At 48.6% G+C, this 20,139-nt stretch overlaps 1 protein-coding gene across 2 annotated transcripts in view; it reads right to left on the reverse strand.

Moving 5' to 3' along the window:
* The window catches only part of PHF20L1 (PHD finger protein 20 like 1), a 95,651-nt gene extending 90,430 nt beyond the window's left edge, over positions 1 to 5,221 (reverse strand). For both annotated transcript variants that reach the window (XM_060243213.1, XM_060243214.1), the window contains exons 1-2: positions 5,146 to 5,221; positions 23 to 138 (exon numbers count right to left, since the gene is read on the reverse strand). In XM_060243213.1, the coding sequence (XP_060099196.1) occupies positions 23 to 105 (83 nt within the window). In that variant the 5' untranslated portion in view covers positions 106 to 138; positions 5,146 to 5,221. The remainder of the gene's footprint in view (positions 1 to 22; positions 139 to 5,145) is intronic.
* Positions 5,222 to 20,139: the final 14,918 nt, after the last annotated feature.

The raw sequence follows: 20,139 nt of genomic DNA on the forward strand, positions 1-20,139 counted from the left end.
ACTACGGCACCAGCTTTCGTACCATTTTTGTAGATAATCCAGGGCTTCCAAACGAGCACCGATCTCAAATGTGATCCCAGGGCGATTTGGAGGCTTCCTGCTCATTTTGACAGCTTCTATTCCTCTCTCCCGTTAGCACTGAAAAAGGGGGGGGGGGGAAAGACACAGAAAGTTTTTTTAGTTTATCTTTTACATTATGGACAAGGCAAGACTGCAGGTGAGCTTTAACTGAAAAAAAAAAAACCCAAAAGGCCAAGAGAAATAGTGAGTCCAAGAATGGCATCACTCATTCATTGCCAAACACTGAACATTGACAGGGGCCTCAAACACCCCCAGCTGGGTACTCACTTTACTGACCTCGGAAGGACGGAAGGCTGAGTCAACCTGGAGCTAGGTACCTGAACCCAGCTTCCGCCGGCATAGAACTCAGGTCGTGAGCAGAGAGCGTGGACTGCAGTACTGCAGCTTTACCACTCTGTGCCACGGGGCTCTTCAGCTAAGGGTTAAAGGTAAAGGTAGTCCCCTGTGCAAGCACCAGTCGTTTCCGACTCTGGGGTGACATTGCTTTCACATTTTCATGGCAGACTTTTTACAGGGTGGTTTGCCATTGCCTTCCCCAGTCATCTGCACTCCCCCCACCCCCCCAGCAAGCTGGGGACTCATTTTACTGACCTCGGAAAGATGGAAAGCTGAGTCAACCTTGAGCCGGCTACCTAAACCCAGCTTCCACTGGGATCGAACTCAGGTCATGAGCAGAGCTTAGGACTGCAGTACTGCAGCTTTACCACTCTGCGCCATGGAGCTCTTCTAGATAAAAGGTGTTTACATTTTTATATTCTGTGTATTTTTATCTGAACCTATTATGCCATTAAAGGTTTGGTATGGTATGATAAGAGGTGCCCCCTCCCACAAAAAAACCCTTAATCCATGAGACAAAAGTCACCAAGGGCTGTTAAAAAACCCCAACAAACTACACACATGTTCAGTATCTGGGCCCTCCATATCGTAGTAAGAACTCCAAGTTCCGAGCCCAGATATCAATCTGCATCACAACCCATTTATTATTTATTTATTTATTACGTTCAACTTATATCCCACCCTAAGAACATAAGAGAAGCCATGTTGGATCAGGCCAATGGCCCACCAGTCCAACACTCTGTGTCACACAGTGGCCAGAATTTTTTTATATATATATACACACACTGTGGCTAATAGCCACTGATGGACCTGTGCTCCATATTTATATCTAACCCCCTCTTGAAGGTGGCCATGCTTGTGGCCACCACCATCTCCTGTGGCAGTGAATTCCACATGTTAATCACCCTTTGGGTGAAGAAGTACTTCCTTTTATCCGTTTTAACCTGTCTGCTCAGCAATTTTATCGAATGCCCACGAGTTCTTGTATTGTGAGAAAGGGAGAAAAGTACCTCTTTCTCTACTTTCTCCATCCCATGCATTATCTTGTAAACTTCTATCATGTCACCCCGCAGTCGACGTTTCTCCAAGCTAAAGAGCCCCAAGCGTTTCAACCTTTCTTCATAGGGAAAGCGTTAAAGCCCTTTAATCATTCTAGTTGCCCTTTTCTGGACTTTCTCCAATGCTATAATATCCTTTTTGAGGTGCGGCGACCAGAATTGCACACAGTACTCCAAATGAGACCGCACCATCGATTTATACAGGGGCATGATGATACTGCAAGCGGACTCAGGGCGGCTCACAACCCATGAGAGGAGTTCCAGATATCCGGGCCTAGTTGAGGAAGGCATGGGTTTTTTATGGGCAGCCCTGAAGAGATGCAAAGCATGAAAACCTCATGACGGGCAAAGACTTCTTCCCCAAAAGTCCCTGTGCCCATCCAAGGCCTGTTTAGAGCACGCCAACACTTTACAGTGCTACTTCACAAGGAAGAGGGGAGCAGTGACTCACGGAAGCTCATCCCCTGCCGCAAATTTCTGTTAGTCTTTTAAGGTGCTACTAGATGCTTGTTTTTTTTCTAATGCTGCAGACAAACATGGCTACCTCCACCTTGGTCCGTTTACAATGCTAAGTCAGTGGATGCTTTCACACATGCTGAATAGTTCATTTTGACGCAATTTGCTATCAGACTTTACTATGGAAAATGGAAAAATCTACTTGCAAACAGTCACTGCGTGAAAACGTCCAATGATTTCACCTACACTTTACGCCAATTTGCCACCAAAAAAATGGCATGCTCATGGCTAGTGGTTATCAGTGCCTCCCTGGAGCTGAGGTGGGGGGGGACCCAAGCTGAAATGTCAAGCTGAGTCCAAAGACTTTTAAAGCCCCTCTTCCTTGCTAGGACCTTGCTAGGACTCTATGCTGAGTTAGTGTGAGCTGGCTCACAGTTCTTTAGCCTCCAGCTCACCCATTTTTGTCTTTGCCCAGGAAAATTGGCCCTGGAGCAAACTAATCAATGCAGTCACTCACCACTTTGATGCCAGTAGCTCACGACATAGAATTTTTGCTCGCAAGACTCCACAGATTAGAGGGAGTATTGCCTGTGAGGTAGGTGGAGCTGAGAGAGCTCTGCGAGAACTAGAACTGACCCGAGGTCACCCAGCAGCTGCATGTATGTGGAGGAGTGGGGACTCAAACCCAGCTCTCCTGGATTAGAGTCTGTGCATTTAACCACTGCACCAGACTGGCAAGAGAACCTGTAAGGCTGGCTACTGTGGCACAGGGCCAGGCCTGCTCTTCTGCCTATCTCTTCCTCGCTGTGCTGCTGCCTGGTCCAATAGATTACACGTGGTTCATTCACACCTATTGTGCGGCTCTCAAAGCCTGCACTACCCTGTTTGGCTGCCTTGGAGAAGGCATTTCTCTCTTTAAATCCACTTTTCCAGGTCAAGTCAGCCAGTAGCTTGGCAAATGCGTTTAAAGTTGATTTCTTTCCACCTCTCCCTCCTCCATCTATTTGCTTACCTCCCTTCCTCCAACATCTGACATTCATGTCTTGCGGCTCCCAAATGTCTGATGCTTATTCTATGTGGCTCTGACATTAAGTCAGCTTGACCACCCCTGGCTTTAAGTGAGCATCGGCTAGGACCATAAGAACATAAGAGAAGCCATATGGAATCAGGCCAATGGCCCAGCCAGTCCAACACTCTGTGCCACACACTGGCCAAAAACCCAGGTGCCATCAGGAAGTCCACCAGTGAGGCCAGGACACTAGAAGCCTTCCCACTGTTGCCCCCCCCCCCCAAGCACCAAGAATACAGAGCAGGGGTGGCCAAACTCGCTTGACATAAGAGCCACACAGAATAAACATCAGACGTTTGAGAGCCACAAAACATGAATGTCAGATGTTTGAAGGAGGGAGGGAGGGAGGCAAATATTTGGAAAGAGAGGCAGAAAGAAAGCAACATTAAATGCATTCTCCAAGCCAAGCATAATTAGAACAGTTAAAAAGCTAGGCATTGTACAGAGAACAGTTCAGAACAGGGATGGCCAAGCTGGCTTAACATAAGAGCCACACAGAATAAATGTCAGATGTCTGAGAGCGGCAAGACATGAACATCACATGTTTGAAAGCAGAAGGAAGAAAAGAAGGAAGGAAAAGGAAGGGAGGGAAGGAAGGGAGGGAGGGGAGGAGATGGGGAGGGAGAGGTGGAAAGAAAGAACATAAGAGAAGCCATGTTGGATCAGGCCAACGGCCCATCAAGTCCAACACTCTGTGTCACACAGTGGCAAAAAATTTTATATACACACATACACTGTAGCTAATAGCCACTGATGGACCTGTGCTCCATATTTTTATCTAAACCCTTCTTGAAGGTGGCTATACTTGTGGCCGCCACCACCTCCTGTGGCAGTGAATTCCACATGTTAATCACCCTTTGGGTGAAGAAGTACTTCCTTTTATCCGTTTTAACCTGTCTGCTCAGCAATTTCATCGAATGCCCACGAGTTCTTGTATTGTGAGAAAGGGAGAAAAGTACTTCTTTCTCTACTTTCTCCATCCCATGCATTATCTTGTAAACCTCTATCATGTCACCTCGCAGTCGACGTTTCTCCAAGCTAAAGAGTCCCAAGCGTTTCAACCTTTCTTCATAGGGAAAGTGCTCCAGCCCTTTAATCATTCTAGTTGCCCTTCTCTGGACTTTCTCCAATGCTATAATAGCCTTTTTGAGGTGCGGCGACCAGAACTGCACACAGAAAAGCAACTTTAACTTTAAACACATTGGCTTAGAGAAGTGATTTAAAGAAACAAATGCCTTCTCCAAGCCAGCCGACAGGGTAAGAGAGGCTTTGAGAGCCACAAAATATGTGTGAAAGAGCCACATGCGACTCCTGAGCCAGTTTGGTCACTTTGATACACAGCATCACTGCCCCAGACAGAGAGTTCCAACAATGCACTGTGGCTAATAGCCACTTATGGACTTCTGCTCCATATGCTTATCCATTCCCCTTTTGAAGCTGTCTATGCTTGTAGCAGCCACCCCCTCCTGTGGCAGTGAATTCCATGTGTTAATCACCCTTTGGGCGAAGAAGGTCCACCAGTGGAGCCAGGACACCATAAGCCCTCACCCTGTTGCCTCTCTCAAGCACCCAGAATACAGAGCATCACTGCCACAGACAGAGAGTTCCATCAATACGCTGTGGCTAATAGCCACTGATGGCCCTCTGCTCCATATGCTTATCCAACCCCCTCTTGAAGCTGCCTGTGCTTGCAGCCGCCACCCCCTCCAGTGGCAGTGGATTCCATGTGTTCATCACACTTTGGGCAAAGAGGGTCCACCAGTGGGGCCAGGACACTAGAAGGCCTTCCTCTGCGCCCCCCCCCCAAGCACCCAGAATACAGAGCATCACTGCCCCAGACAGAGAGTTCCATCAATACCCTGCGTCTAACAGCCTCTGACGGCCCTCTGCCCCATGTGCTTACCCAACCCCCTCTGGAAGCTGCCTGTGCTTGCAGCCGCCACCCCCCATCTGCGGGGCCCGCGCCCCAGCCCCCTCTGCCTGTCCCCCCTGAGAGGAGCCCCTCCCCGGGGGAAACGGGAGGAGGGGCGTGCGAGGGCCAGCCCCGCCCCCCCGCGCCCCTCAGGCGGCGGCCCTCCCGGAGGCCAAGAGGGGCGAGGCCTGCCCGTCCCCGTCTCCCTCTCCTCGGCTGCGACCTCTCCTTACCCGCGGCCACGACCGGCCCCGCCGGCCAGGGCGGGCTTCCCACCCGCCCTCTCGCTCCCTCCTGCGGGGACCGTCAGCGCCGCCCGCCGCGGGGGTCCTCCTCCGCCACCGCCTCAGAGCGCCCCATCGCCGTCGCCTCCCGGCCCCGCCCCTCGCGCCCCAGCGCCCACCCGTCCCGTCATCGCCCCGCGACGCGCGGCCCGGCGGAGCGGAAGCCGCCACGGGCGCCGCCATCTTCGCCCCGTCACGTGACGCGGGAGCGTTGTCTCCGGCGATCCCTGTCTCTTGTGCGAGAGGGAAAGAAGAGACTCTCGGGCGAGTGGAGACGACGGAGGCGCGACACTTCCGGTTCCCAGTTGGAAGCCTGCAAAGCCCCTCACTGGCCAACGAGTACCAATGCGTAATCTTGTAAATCTCTATCAAGAGGGGTGACGTGATAGAGTTTTACAAGATTGTGCATGGGGTAGAGAAAGCTGAGAAAGAAGTCCTTTTCTTCCTCTCTCACAATACAAGAACTTGTGGACGCTTAGAGAAATTACTGAGCACTCAGGTTAGAACGGATAAAAGGAAGTCCTTCTTCGCCCAAAGGGGGGTTAACACGTGGAATTCACTGCCACAGGACGTGGCGGCGGCTACAAGCCTAGACAGCTCCAAGAGGGGATTGGATAAGCATATGGAGCAGAGGTCCATCAGTGGCTATTAGCCGCTGTGTATTGTTGCAAGCTCAAATGCTTTGGCCAACCAATGAGAAGGGAACACTCACTGGAGAAGATCCTGATGCTGGGAAAGACAGAAGGCAAAAGAAGAGGACGGCAAAAGATGCGATGGCTGGACAGCATTACTGATGCAGCTAACACAAATTTGAGCAGACTTCGGAGGAGGGTGGAAGACAGGAGGGCCTGGCGTGACATGGTCCATGGGGTCGCAAAGAGTCAGACTCGACTGTGCAACTGAACAACAAAAATGGTTGGAACTCTCTGAGGCAGTGATGCTCTGTATTCTTCGTGCTTGGAAGGGGCAACAGTGGAAGGGCTTCTGGTGTCCTGGCCCCCCTGGTGGACCCCTTGATGGAACCTGGGGGTTTTTTGGCCACTGTGTGACACAGAGTGTTGGACTGGATGGGCCATTGGCCTGATCCAACAGGCTTCCCTTATGTTCTTATGTGACACAGAGTGTTGGACTGGATGGGTCATTGGCCTGATCCAGCATGGCTTCTCTTACGTTCTTATGTGACACAGAGTGTTGGACTGGATGGGCCATTGGCCTGATCCAACATGGCTTCCCTTACGTTCTTATGTGACACAGAGTGTTGGACTGGATGGGCCATTGGCCTAATCCAACATGGCTTCCCTTACGTTCTTATGTGACACAGAGTGTTGGACTGAATGGGCCATTGGCCTGAACCAACATGGCTTCTCTTACGTTCTTATGTGACACAGAGTGTTGGACTGGATGGGGCATTGGCCTGATCCAACATGGCTTCTCTTACGTTCTTATGTGACACGGAGTGTTGGACTGGATGGGCCATTGGCCTGATCCAACATGGCTTCTCTTACGTTCTTATGTGACACGGAGTGTTGGACTGGATGGGCCATTGACCTGATCCAACATGGCTTCTCTTACGTTCTTATGTAACACAGAGCGTTGGACTGGATGGGCCATTGGCCTGATCCAACATGGCTTCTCTTATGTTCTTAGTTCTCTTATGTTATGTTGTACTCTGCTGCCCTGGAACAGGAAGGAGGGAAGCGAAGCCTCACCTGGCTACTAGAAAAAGTGACTGGCTACCAATGTTCCCTCTGAGCTGTAGAGTCTTGTGAGCAAAAATTCTACTTTCTGAGACTTACTGCATCAATTAGCTTTGCTCTGGGGCCCTTTTTCCTGAGCTAAGACAAAAATGTGTGAGCTGGAGGCTAAAAAAACTGTGAGCTAGCTGACGTTAACTCAGCTTAGAGGGAACACTGCAGTGGCTACCAATCCAAAGGTTTCTGAAGAGCAAGCCCTTCACTCTAGACCAGGGGTGGCCAAACTGTGGCTTGGGAGCCACATGTGGCTCTTTCACACATATTGTGTGGCTCCTGAAGCCCCCACTGCCCCATTTGCTGGCAGCTTGGAGAATGCATTTAAAGATGAAGCTGCTTTCTCTCCACCTCCCTCTCTCCCTCCCTGTGTTGTGACCCTCAAACATCTAACGTTCATGTCTTGCGGCTCTCAAACATCTGACATTTAATTTATGTGGCTCTGACGTTAAGGAAGTTTGACCACCCTCTGCTGTAAGCTGAGTTAGCGTGAGCTAGTTCACAGATTTTTAGCCTCCAGCTCACACGTTTTTGTCTTAGCTCAGGAAGGATGACGCCAGAGCACAATAGTTTATGCAGCAGCTCACCACTTTCATGCCAGTAGCTCACAAAGAAGAATTTTTGCTCACAAGACTCTACAGCTTAGAGGGAACATTGGCTGGGGGGCCGCGGGGTATTCTCTGATGAACTGTTGAGATATTGGGTGTTTTTACATTCAGTTTGATCCAGAGTTTTAGAGACTTCAAATCACCTGCCACTGTTCTACTTTAATTATTTTCCCTTTACATTTATGCATTTCAATTGGGGGGGGGGGTGTCTCTGATAAGAGGGCAGACGGAATACCAGGCTTAGTTAAACATATATGATTGCTTGGAAATTGTGTCAACACTGCAAAAACAATACAAATTTAAATTACTAGATGAGGCAAGCAATGATAAGTAAAAATTTCAAATGCTGTCAGTTCTCATGCAAATTACTGCACCTAGTGGCTTTTGGAGGAGTCTTTTAAAACGCATGAAAACTTCTACAATACAAGTTTGAAACGCCTGTAGAGAAAAGACCAGATCAAAACTAGTGTTGAGAAAAACATTGCAGCAGCAGCTCCGAAACTCATCTCACCGAAACAAATGTAGATGCTTCGGGCAGCAAGGATGCAAAACAGTTGTGAGAACCAAAGATTTCAGGTTTTCACGGCTGGCATCATCATTAGGGTTTGTAGAATCTTTCGGGCTCAAGTGCCGTGTTCTACTGGAGAAAGTTTTTCTTCCAGACATTTCGTTCTCAACTACGGAGAACTGAGGATGTTCTCCGTGGCTGAGAACGAAACGTCTGGAAGAAAAACTTTCTCCAGTAGAACACGGCACTTGAGCCCGAAAGATTCTACAAACCCTAAAGTTGTGAGAACGTTAGGTAATGTAAAAAGTGAGTATCCAATGCGGTGATAGAGAGTCACAAACTGTCAGTGTAAAAACACCCATTGTGTGGACATTCGTGATTACTCTTATGCGTGTCAGCACGACCTTGAGCGCTTTACAGTTCTGCCCCTCATATGGGGCATATCGGAACCAGAAGTGTTATCTCCTGTAATTAGCTTCTATTTCTAGGATCATTCTGTGCCAGAGCTGCGCTCTCTTCGGCAGAGAAGTAATCCTCTTGTTGCAATCCTAAATGCTTTGCAGCGTAAATTAGGGTTGCCAGCTTCTGTTTTGGAAATTCCTGAGATTTGTGTCACCAAACTTTTATTTTGCAATATATTGAAATGAATTCATCTATTCAAATTCAAATATACTTCTCCAATACATTACATATTTTCCTCCCCCCCCACTCTTATTCATGACCTCCGCCGGTATTTAAAACAAATTAAAAGCATATTAAAGGTAAATTCACAATTATAGAATCTTTAGAGAAGAAGAAAATATATATATATATCATTCACTAACCTTCTCTCTAATAATCACTTAGCACTTATTAAACACAACGCTCATAATTATTAATTCAGTTCCAGAGTTCCCTCTATCTTAGTCTTATCTTAACTCTCATATATATATATTTACCAAGTAGCTATGTTCTACTAATATTTTTATCACAATAGTACAATACCTCTTTATCATTAAAAGTTCAATTAATGTTGTCATACACTACTAAATATCTTTTCACCATTATAAAATTTTTACACAAAGAGTTATCTTTCCCCAACCCTTTCTCTATAATTCACTTAATGCTTATTAAATACAAAACCCAAAGTTATAAAATCAACTCCAGAATTCCAACTGTCTTCATTTTATCTTAACTAATATATGCATATGCGGAAATTCCTGAGATTTGGAAGCGGAGCCTGGGGAGAGACCATAACACCATAAAGTCCATCGTTATTCCAGAAGATCTCCAGGTGCCATCTGGCACTTGGCAACTGACTATAAATACAGAAGCTTTGCCTGCCCGTTCAGATGGGAAATCTCATTCACCAAACTTTGGACCTGACGGATAGAAACATCGCTAGGAAAAACCAAGTCCTTTTGTTTAACCCAGACTTGTAGCAACAGAGCAATGAACGAGCAGCTTTCCTTACCTTTTATTGGTTTCCCACGCAAATGCTATCCAGACCAAATGTGCTTTCGGTTTGTTTATTTCACGATTTTGCCATTTGTAGCTTCGTAGCACTTTGCATTGTAAACCACTGCTCACCACCGCTATGTAGCTCTGCTCACTGTACTGCTGTCCATTGTCCGAAGAAGTCTGCATGCATACGAAAGCTTACAGTTTGAATATGAACATATGAAGCTGCCTTCTACTGAATCAGACCCTTGGTCCATCAAAGTCAGTATTGTCTACTCAGACCGGCAGCGGCTCTCCAGGGTCTCAAGCTGAGGTTTTTCACACCTATTTGCCTGGACACTTTTTTGGAGATGCCAGGGATTGAACCTGGGACCTTCTGCTTCCCAAGCAGATGCTCTACCACTGAGCCACCATCCCTGTTTATTGGTCTTCAAGGTGGTACTGGACTCCTACTTTGTTCTACACCTCTGCTCTGTAATAAATGCCAGACATTTTGTAACCTGATATTCTCAAGCCAATGCTGACTCGGGATGCCACCTCCAGGTTGCGACATGCCTGGAGGTTTTGTGGGTGGAACTTGAGAAGGGCAGGGTTTGTGGAGAGAAGGGGCTCCAATGGGATACAATGCAATGCAGTCCAAACCAGCCAGAGGGGCCAGGACACTAGAAGCCCTCCCACTGTGCCTCCCCAAGCACCCAGAATACAGAGCATCACCGCCCCAGACAGAGTGTTCCGTCTATATCTTGTGGCTAAGAGCCACTGATGGACCTCTGCTCCATATGTTTATCCAATCCCCTCTTGAAGCTGTCTATGCTTGCAGCTGCCGCCACCTCCTGTGGCAGTGAATTCCATGTCTTAATCACCCTTTGGGCAAAGAAGGTCCACCAGTGGGGCCAGGACACCAGAACCCCTTCCTCTCTGCCCCTCCAAGAACCCAGAATACAGAGCATCACTGCCCCAGACAGAGTGTTCCATCTATATCTTGTGGCTAAGAGCCACTGATGGACCTCTGCTCCATATGTTTATCCAATCCCCACTTGAAGCTGTCTGTGCATGTAGCTGCTGCCACCCCCTGCAGGCCTTTGGCATGCAAACCAAGTACTTGGCCCACAAAATACTTTCACACAATGAAGCTGCCTTATACTGGATCAGACCCTTGGTCTGTCAAAGTCGGGACAGACTAGCAGCTGCTCTCTAGATGAGTATCAGGTCTTTCACATCTCCTGCTATCCAGTCATTTCAACTGGAGGTGCTGGGAATTGTATCTGGGCTCTTCGGCATAAATCTACGGTCCGGGGCTATTTTTGTAGCAGGAACTCATTTGCATATTAGGCCACACACCCCTGACATCGCCATTGTTTCACACAGGGCTTTTTGCAGGGAAAAAAAATCCAGCAATAACTTGTTTGCATATTTGGCCACACCCCCTGGCATTATCATTGTTTCAGACAGGGCTTTTTTGTAGAAAAAAGAACTCGTTTGCATATTAGGCCGCACCCCCTGAGGTCAAGCCAGCTGGAACTGCATTCCTGTGCGCTCCTGCTAAAAAAAAGTCCTGGCCAAGTCTAACCAAGGAGAATGCCCCTTTTATTTATAGCTTAACGTATCTTAACAAATTCCAGCCGATCTCTTCACTTGTCTAATCTCCTGTCTGCAAAAGCTGTGCTCGTGATGCGAAGCTACTGGGCAGGAAACATGACCTCATTCCATGCTTCCGATTGCACAGTCTGGTTTCAAAAAGAAACAAACCAACGTTCGCCTTCTCCCTGTCCTTTCAAGGACCCCCCACCCCCGGCCATTTCTGCAGCTGGAAGCAACGCTAACAGACACCAAACTGTTCCAAGCCCAGTCTGCAGTGCCGATTATCAGATGGATACAAGGCTGGGCTCCTTTGCTAAAGGGCAAAATGACTTTTCCAGGTCTGGGTGATTTTCTACTTTTGTCTTATGTTTTTTTAATTATGCTATCACAGTTGGTGGGAGCCAAGGGCTCTCTGCTGACTGTCAAGGCTGAGATTTGGGGGGCTTGGTTGGTTGATCTGTTGAGGAAAGTTCCAGAAGGTGGGTATGTTGGTCTGCGATAGGTTTGAGTCCAATGGCACTTTAGAGAGCAACGAGATTTGGGAGGTGCTAAGCGTTTGAGAGTCACTGCTGCCTCCCCAGAGAGTTAGTTTGGTGTAGTGATTAAGAGCATGGACTCCAATCTGGGAGAGCTGGGTTTGATTCCCCACGCCTCCACATGCAGCTGCTGGTGTGACCTTGGGTCTGTCACTTGTCCTCTAAGAGCTGTTCTCTCAAGAACAATTGTCTCGGAGCTCTCTCAGCCCCACCTATCTCACAGGGTATCTGTTGTGGAGAAGGGAAGGGAAAGGAGATTGTAAACTGCTTTGAGACTCCGAGCGAAAGGCAGGACATAAATCCAATTTCCTCCGTCTTCGCCTTCAAAGCTTATACCCCCAAAATCTTGTTGGTCTGTATGCGCTATTAGTCTTCAACCTAGCTGTTGGTGAAAGTGACTCGAATCCTCTTGCTAACAAATAAGGTATGTGATGCTGTGATAGTTCTGGGGAGGGCTCAGTGGTAGAGCATCTGCTTTTGGTAAGCAAAAGGTCCCAGGTTCAATCCTCGGCATCTCCAACTAAAAAGGGTACAGGCAAATAGGCGTGAAAAACCTCAGCTTGAGACCCTGGAGAGCTGCTGCCAGTCTGTGTAGACAATACTGACTTTGATGGGCCAAGGGTCTGATTCAGTAGATGCCACCTTCATATGTTCATACTTTGTGTCAATGCAGATAAACAGCTAACATTTACTGAAAGTACATCCAATGCAAACTTAGGTAAAATTATTCCAGCCTTTTGAAATCAACAGAGTAACTTTGTACTGATTTGCTCCACTAGAGAACAGGATGCAGACTATTTATTGTTGTTGGCAGTATCTTTTTTTTAATAGGTCATTGAAACAATCTCTTTTATAAAAGTAGGCTTTTCTCTTCTCTGCCTCCACGCATTTTAAAAGGAACTATTCAGTGGAAATGCGAATAGGGCAAGACGTTACCATGTCGAGAGGGCAGTCTAGCTACCGTTACCAATCTAGGGGCGTTGGTTTAAAAGTTGATTTAATGATCAGTACAGAAAGGGAGCAGGAGGCTGTAACTTCTGGGTTTTTTTGTTATTTAGAAACTGAGAAACCTAGAGCCAGAAGGGATCTCAAGGGTCATCTAGTCTAGCCCCCCTGCACAACGCAGGACATTCACAACTGCCTCCCCCCACACTCCCCCAGTGACCCTTGCTCTATGCCCAGAGGAAAGCAAAGAAAAAACACTCCAGGATCCGTGGGCAATCTGGCCTGGAGAAAAAATTCCTTTCTGAGCCCAAAGTTGTGATCAGCGTTACCCTGAGAATGTAAGAAAGGGCCTCAAAAGCCAAGCACCGGCTCATCCCTTCCGGCCCTCCTTCTCACAATCTGGCTAAATTCACAGAATCTGCATTGCTGTCAGAAGTAGGGTTGCCAAGTCCAATTCAAGAAATATCTGGGGATTTTGGGGGCGGAGCCACGGGACTTTGGAGCCAGGAGATATTAGGGGCGGAGCCAGGAGCAAAGGTGTGATGAGCATAATTGAACTTCAAGGGAGTTCTGGCCAGCACATTTAAAGGGACCGCGCACCTTTTTAAATGTCGTCCTTCCATAGGAAATAATGAAGGATAGGGACACCTTCTTTTGGGGCTCATAGAATTGGACCCCCTGGTCCAATCGTTTTGAAACTTGGGAGGTATTTTGGGGAGAGACACTAGATGCTATACTGAAAATTTGATGCCTTTACCTCAAACGACAACCCCCCCAGAGCCCCCGATACCCGCAGATCAATTCCCCATCATTCCCTATGGGAATTGTTCATGGAGGTGCATGGTGGCTGCGGGGGCGGGGCTTCCCTGCCGGTCAGCTGGCTGGGGAAAGGGGGAAGCCTGTAAAACCGGGGGATCCCCCGCTGGGACCTGGGGATTGGGAAGCCTAGGCAGGCCATATAGCCTCTGCTTAAAAACCTCCAAAGAAGGAGAGCCCACCACCCAAGAGACAAATGCCTTCTCCAAGCTGGCTGACGGGGGGGGGTGGGGGTGGGAGCTTTGAGAGCCACACAATATTTGTGAAAGAGCCACATGGGGCTATCGAGCCGCACTTTGGCCACCCCTGCTCTGTATAGGGTTGCCAATCCCCAGGTGGGGGCAGGGGACCCCATGGTTTGCAGACCATCCCCCCGCTTCAGGGTCATCAGAAAGCGGGGGGGGGGGAGGGAAATGTCTGCTGGGAACTCTGTTATTCCCTATGCAGATTTATTCCCATAGAAAATCATGAAGAATTGATCCACGAGTATCTGGGGCTCTGGGGGGGCCTGTTTTTTGGGATAGAAGCACCAAATTTTCAGTACAGCATCTAGTGCCTCTCCCCAGAATACCCCCCCCCCAAGTTTCAAAAGGATTGGACCAGGGAATCCAATTCTATGAGCCCCAAAAGGAGGTGCTCCTATCCTTAATTATTTCCTATGGAAGGAAGGCTTTGAAAAGGTGTGCCGTCCCTTTAAATGTGATGGCCAGAACTCCCTTTGGAGTTCAATGATGCTTGTCACAGCCTTGATCTTGGCTCCACCCCTAATGTCTCCTGGCTCCACCCCCAAAGCCTCCTGGCTCCACCCCCTAAGTCCCCTGATATTTCTTGAATTGGACTTGGCCACCCCTGCTCTGTAGGATGGATTCTGTGGCACTGTCCCCCACTGAGGTCTCTGTCTTCCCCAGGCTCCCCCAAATCTCCAGGAATTTCCCAACCTGCATCTGGCAGCCCTACTCTCACACGTGTGAACCAGGCCTGAATCCTTGCATCCCCCACACCTGGATGTAGGGTTGCCAATCCCCAGGTGGGAGCAGGGGATCCCCCGGTTTGGAGGCCCTCTCCCTGCTTCAGGGTCGTCAGAAAGCGGGGGGAGGGGAGGGAAATGTCTGCTGGGAACTCTGTTATTCCCTAGGGAGATTTATTCCCATAAAAAATCATGGAGAATTGATCCGTGGGTGTCTGGGGCTCTGGAGGGGGCTGTTCTTTGGGGTAGAGGCACCAAATTTTCAGTATAGCATCTAGTGCCTCTCCCCAAAATACTCCCCAAGTTTCAAAAAGATTGGACCAGGGGGCCCAATTCTATGAGCCCCAAAAGAAGGTGCCCCTATCCTTCATGATTTCCGATGGAAGGAAGGCATTGGAAAGGTGTGCTGTCCCTTTAAATGTGATGGCCAGAACTCCCTTTGGAGTTCAATTATGCTTGTCACAGCCTTGATTTTGGCTCCACACCTAATGTCTCCTGGCTCCACCCCCAAAGTCCCCAGATATTTCTTGAATTGGACTTGGCAACCCTACCTGGATGCAAAACACAGCAGCCGTAGACGAAAGGACTGCGTCCCAGCACCTTCTTTCCTTGGCTTTCTCTGCCCTGCTTCCGACCTCAGCTTTGCATTATTTTCCCTTGACTTGATTCATAAAGCTTTGATCTCGGGCCAGTCACTGCCTCAGCCTAGACTACCTAATAATCTTTCTGAGAAGGTGAACTAGAGGACAAGAGAGCCACATGCATTGCCCTGAATCACAGGGTTGCCAATCCCCAGGTGGGGGCAGGGGATACCACGGTTTGGAGGCCCTCCCCCCTGCTTCAGGATCATCAGAAAGCGGAGGGAGGGGAGGGAAATGTCTGCTGGGCACTCTATTGTTCCCTAAGGAGACTTATTCCCGTAGGAAATAATGGAGAATTGATCTGTGGGTATTTGGGGCTCTAGGGGGGGGTCTGTTTCTTTGAGGTAGAGGCTCTAAATTCTCAGTATAGCATTCAGTGCCTCTCCCCAAAATTCCCTCCAAGTTTTAAAACGATTGGACCGGTGGGGTCCGATTCCATGAACCCCAAAAGAAGGTGCCCCTATCCTTCATTATTTCCTATGGAAGGAAGGAATTGAAAAGGTGTACGGTCCCTTTAAATGTGATGGCCAGAACTCCCTTGAAGTTCAATGATGCTTGTCACACCTTTGCTCCTGGCTCCGCCCCCAATATCTCCTGGCTCCAAAGTCCCCTGGCTCCACTCCCAAAATCCCCAGATATTTCTTGAATTGGACTTGGCAACCCTTCCTGAGCACCTTGGAGGAAGCGGGTGGAGGGGGGGGGTGGGGGGATAAAAATGCAAAGTACAGAGTTCGAGAAAAGGGAAAAGGAGCTTGCAGTCACGTTTGGAGGCATCCAAGAGCTGGAAAGAAGGCTATGGCTCATTGGTAGAGCATTTGCTCGGCATGCAGGAAGTCCGAGGGTCAATCCCCGGCATCTCCAGTTAAAGATCTTGGCAGGAGGTGATGCGAAGGATCTCTGCCTGAGACCCTGGAGATCCCCTGCCAGTCTGCGTAGACAGCGAGGGCTGCCAATCCCCAGGTGGGGACCACTTTGGAGACCCTCCCCCTGCTTTAGCAGAAAGCGGTGCAGGGTGGAGGGAAATGTCTGCTGAGCACTCAGTTATTCGCTATAAGATCGATTCCCAAAGGGTATAATGGAGGATTGATCCGTGGGGCTTTGTGGAGGCTGTTTTTTAGGTAAAGGCACCAAATTCTCAGCATAGCATCCAGTGCCTCTCCTCAAAATCAGTCCACCACCGCTGATGGGTGTGGCAGCCAAAAAAAAGGACAGAGAACAGCATCTGATCCTGGAAGTGACATCATGTTTGGGCAATGCTGTATGAACCCACCCCCCAAAAAAAATCCTATAATTTTTTGCTATAGAGATGGGTTCCTAGGTCGTCAACCAAGAGTGACATCACTTCTAGGGTGGGACGCAGCCCTCCCCCCCCCCCCCCCGCAATCTCCCAGTGGTTACAGGTGGAGACGTGGAAGCTCTACTCCCTACACTGCTTTTATGACCTGAAACGGCCTTGGGGAGCATCCTGGCCATCCCACTAGATCACCGATTCCACCATTAGTTGTGCCGTAGTGCAGGGGTGGCCAAGGGTAGCTCTCCAGATGTTTTCTTGCCAACTCCCATCAGCCCCAGCCAGCATAGCCAATGATGGGAGTTGTAAGCAAAAACATCTGGAGAGCTACCCTTGGCCACCCCTGCTGTAGTGGTTAAGAGCGATGGACTCTAATCTGGAGAACTGGGTTCAATTCCCCACTCCTCCACAGGAAGCCAGCTGGGTGGCCTTAGGTCAGACACCGCTCTCTCAGAGCTCTCTTCTCCTTTTGTGGCTCATTATTCCAGTGACACAGACGTCTTTTGGGATCGCGAGGCCTCCTACGAATGTCACTCCACCAATCCCGGTACGGGTTGTGCCTTTCTGTGCCGCCGCAGCCCCCGGCTTCTTATGAACGGCTACTATATCCTCACAGAGGATAGTGTCCTGTCTGATGAAGACGGCAACCTTACGCTGAGCCTGTCGCAAACAAGCATTACTTACAAAGAGAAATTAATTAGGTGAGTTAAGATCTGCTGGAACACCCTTTGCTACAGAACTCTCCCTTTTGGAATAATGTGGATGGCTCCAAGGGGGAGGGTCTTTTTCTGTGGTGGGCCCCACTTACAGAGCTTCCTCCCGGTGCAGGTTCCCCTTAGGGGTCATTTCACAGAAAAAGAGGTGCTGGAGCTCATTAGCAGAACTCATTTGCTTATGCCACACACCCCTGACATCACCGGAAGGCGTACTAAATTATATCAGCTCAGCATCTTACCTTAAAATGCTTCTTGAATTATAATTGTCATAAGAAAACCATACTCCCATCATACTTTTTAAATGACTTTCTCCTCTGTGGCCACAGTGGCATAAATGAAGATTTCCATCTGTCCGCTTTATATGTTTAGGTTATTTTCCCATTTTCGGTGGGGAAAAATATTAGAAAGTTTGTCAAATCTTAGAGTTCAGCAAAATTCTCACAGGGAGGGTTGAACAATGGAGCCCAGAAGCAATTACTGGTGCAGGGGGGAGGACTAAGAAAGAAAGAGCACAATAAAATTTAGAGGTTCTGGAGCTCTGCTCCTGTGAGCTCCTGCCCAAAATGAGGCCTGGTTCCCCTGAAGTCTAGCTTTGTGAGTCCTAGGAGGTAAGCTGAAATGTTTCTCCCTTTCTCACAATACGAGAACCTGTGGACATTCAAGAAAATTGCTGAGCAATTGGGTTAGAACTGATACTTCTTCACCCAAAGAGGGATTAACACATGGAATTCACTGCCACCTGAGGTAGTGACGGCTGCCAGCATAGCCAGCTTCAAAAGGGAATTGGATAAACATGGAGCAGAGGTCCATCAGTGGCTATTAGCCACAGTGTATTGTTGGAACTCTCTGCCTGGGGTATTCTTGGTGCTTGGGGGCAGGATTGGATCTACATGTTTTTTGAGGGGGGCAAAATTAAAAAATGACGGCCCCTTTTGAGCCATTCTGTCTTATGGGCCCATAGAATACAATGGACTCCATATCCAATTTGGCGCCCCCCCCCTCCGCCAGTGCCCAAGGCAAGCACCCCCCTCTGCCCACCCCTAGATCTGGCCCTGCTTGGGGGGGGGGGCAACAGTGGGAGGGCTTCTAGTGTCTTGGCCCCACTGATAGACCTCCTGATGGCCCCTGGGTTTTGGTCACTGTGTGACACAGAGTGTTGGACTGGACAGGCCATAGGCCTGATCCAACATGGCTTCTCTTATGTTCTTATGTGACACAGAGTGTTGGACTGGATGGGTCACTGGCCTTATCCAACATGGCTTCTCTTATGTTCTTATGTGACACAGAGTGTTGGACTGGATGGGCCATTGGCCTGATCCAACATGGCTTCTCTTACGTTCTTATGTGACACAGAATGTTGGACTGGATGGGCCATTGGCCTGATCCAACATGGCTTCTCTTATGTTCTTATGTGACACAGAGTGTTGGACTGGACAGGCCATTGGCCTGATCCAACATGGCTTCTCTTATGTTCTTCTGTGACACAGAGTGTTGGACTGGATGGGCCATTGGCCTGATCCAACATGGCTTCTCTTATGTTCTTCTGTGACACAGAGTGTTGGACTGGATGGGTCACTGGCCTTATCCAACATGGCTTCTCTTATGTTCTTATGTGACACAGAGTATTGGACTGGATGGGCCATTGGCCTGATCCAACATGGCTTCTCTTATGTTCTTCTGTGACACAGAGTGTTGGACTGGATGGGCCACTGGCCTGATCCAACATGGCTTCTCTTACGTTCTTATGTGACACAGAATGTTGGACTGGATGGGCCATTGGCCTGATCCAACATGGCTTCTCTTATGTTCTTATGTGACACAGAGTGTTGGACTGGACAGGCCATTGGCCTGATCCAACATGGCTTCTCTTATGCTCTTATGTTCCTTTTCATCCAAGGTTTTTATTGAGGTAGGTAGATAACTATTATTATAGAACTTCATTTTTTGTGTTTCGTGATCCTGAACGGTGTCGTGAACCTTTAAAGCAGGAGTCCTCGACATGAGGAGGAGGAGAAGAACAAGGATACCAGGTTATCAAGGGAAGACTGCATGTTACTTAAGCTACATGAACTTTAGCTTAGTTTCTACTGAGGGCTGAGAACTAAGGAGTGCATGTTGTCGGACATTTTTTTAAAATATTATTTTATGTTCCCTTTTATTTTTTTCTTTTTGAGAAAGAATATTCCGGAGAAGAAAGCGAATCCGCCGATCCCTTGCTAGCCTATTCAGTATTAGTGCCTCTGATTCGTGGACGAACAGCACCACTTGCTGCGATGTTGATGCACATTTGGTGGACGATTCGTGGCTGGAAAGAGACAGCGAGATGGATACTAGTCAACACGACAAAAACGGTGAGCACTGTTGTTGTCTGTGGTCGCGTCCGTGGTCGTGGGCTTCATCTGCCCTTTACCCATTTCAATCCGGTATCAGCCCTGGGTTCAGAGAACTGGTGGATGATCTTCGTTTAAAGCTGGACATGGGCAGTCATCCCTCTTGATAAGGGGTGTCGAACTTATTTGTTATGAGGGCTGGATCTGACATAGATGAGACCTTGTCAGGCCAGGCCATGTAGGGCTGCCCAGCCCAGCCCCCACCCCGGAGGTTCCCAGCCCTCCGGCCCACATTTATCTGGCAGGGGGGACCTCCCCCTACGTCGCCGGCATGGTGACATCACCCGGAAGTGACATCATCGCACCAGCGGCATCTCATGCAGCTGCTCTAGGCATTTCCGGGAAAGCTCTATGGCTTCCCCAGACGCTCTAGCCATTTGGGGGGGAACGCTATGGTACAATAGGTACCATAGAGTTCCTCCCTCCCAAGTGGCTAGAAAGTCCCCCACTGCCAGGTAGCAGAGACATAAACTTTATAAAGGACACAGACAAATGCAATTAAAGATTTTTTTAAAAAAAAAAACCCTTTAAATAAAACATGCTAAATATTTTATTTAACCGTCTCTGATAACTGATGGAAGCAGACTTACTTGTGGGCCTGATAGGAGCCCACTGGGGCTGTGATTTGGCCCCCGGGTCACATGTTTGACACCCCTGCAGTCTGGATACTATTTGCTCGACACTGGCCTTTGATACAGTGGGCCGTTCTATTAGTATTCATTAGTGGGAATATGGAGTTGGTGTTGTTAGAGGAGA

This window comes from Heteronotia binoei, chromosome 7, assembly GCF_032191835.1.
Source record: "Heteronotia binoei isolate CCM8104 ecotype False Entrance Well chromosome 7, APGP_CSIRO_Hbin_v1, whole genome shotgun sequence".
NCBI lineage: Eukaryota > Metazoa > Chordata > Lepidosauria > Squamata > Gekkonidae > Heteronotia > Heteronotia binoei.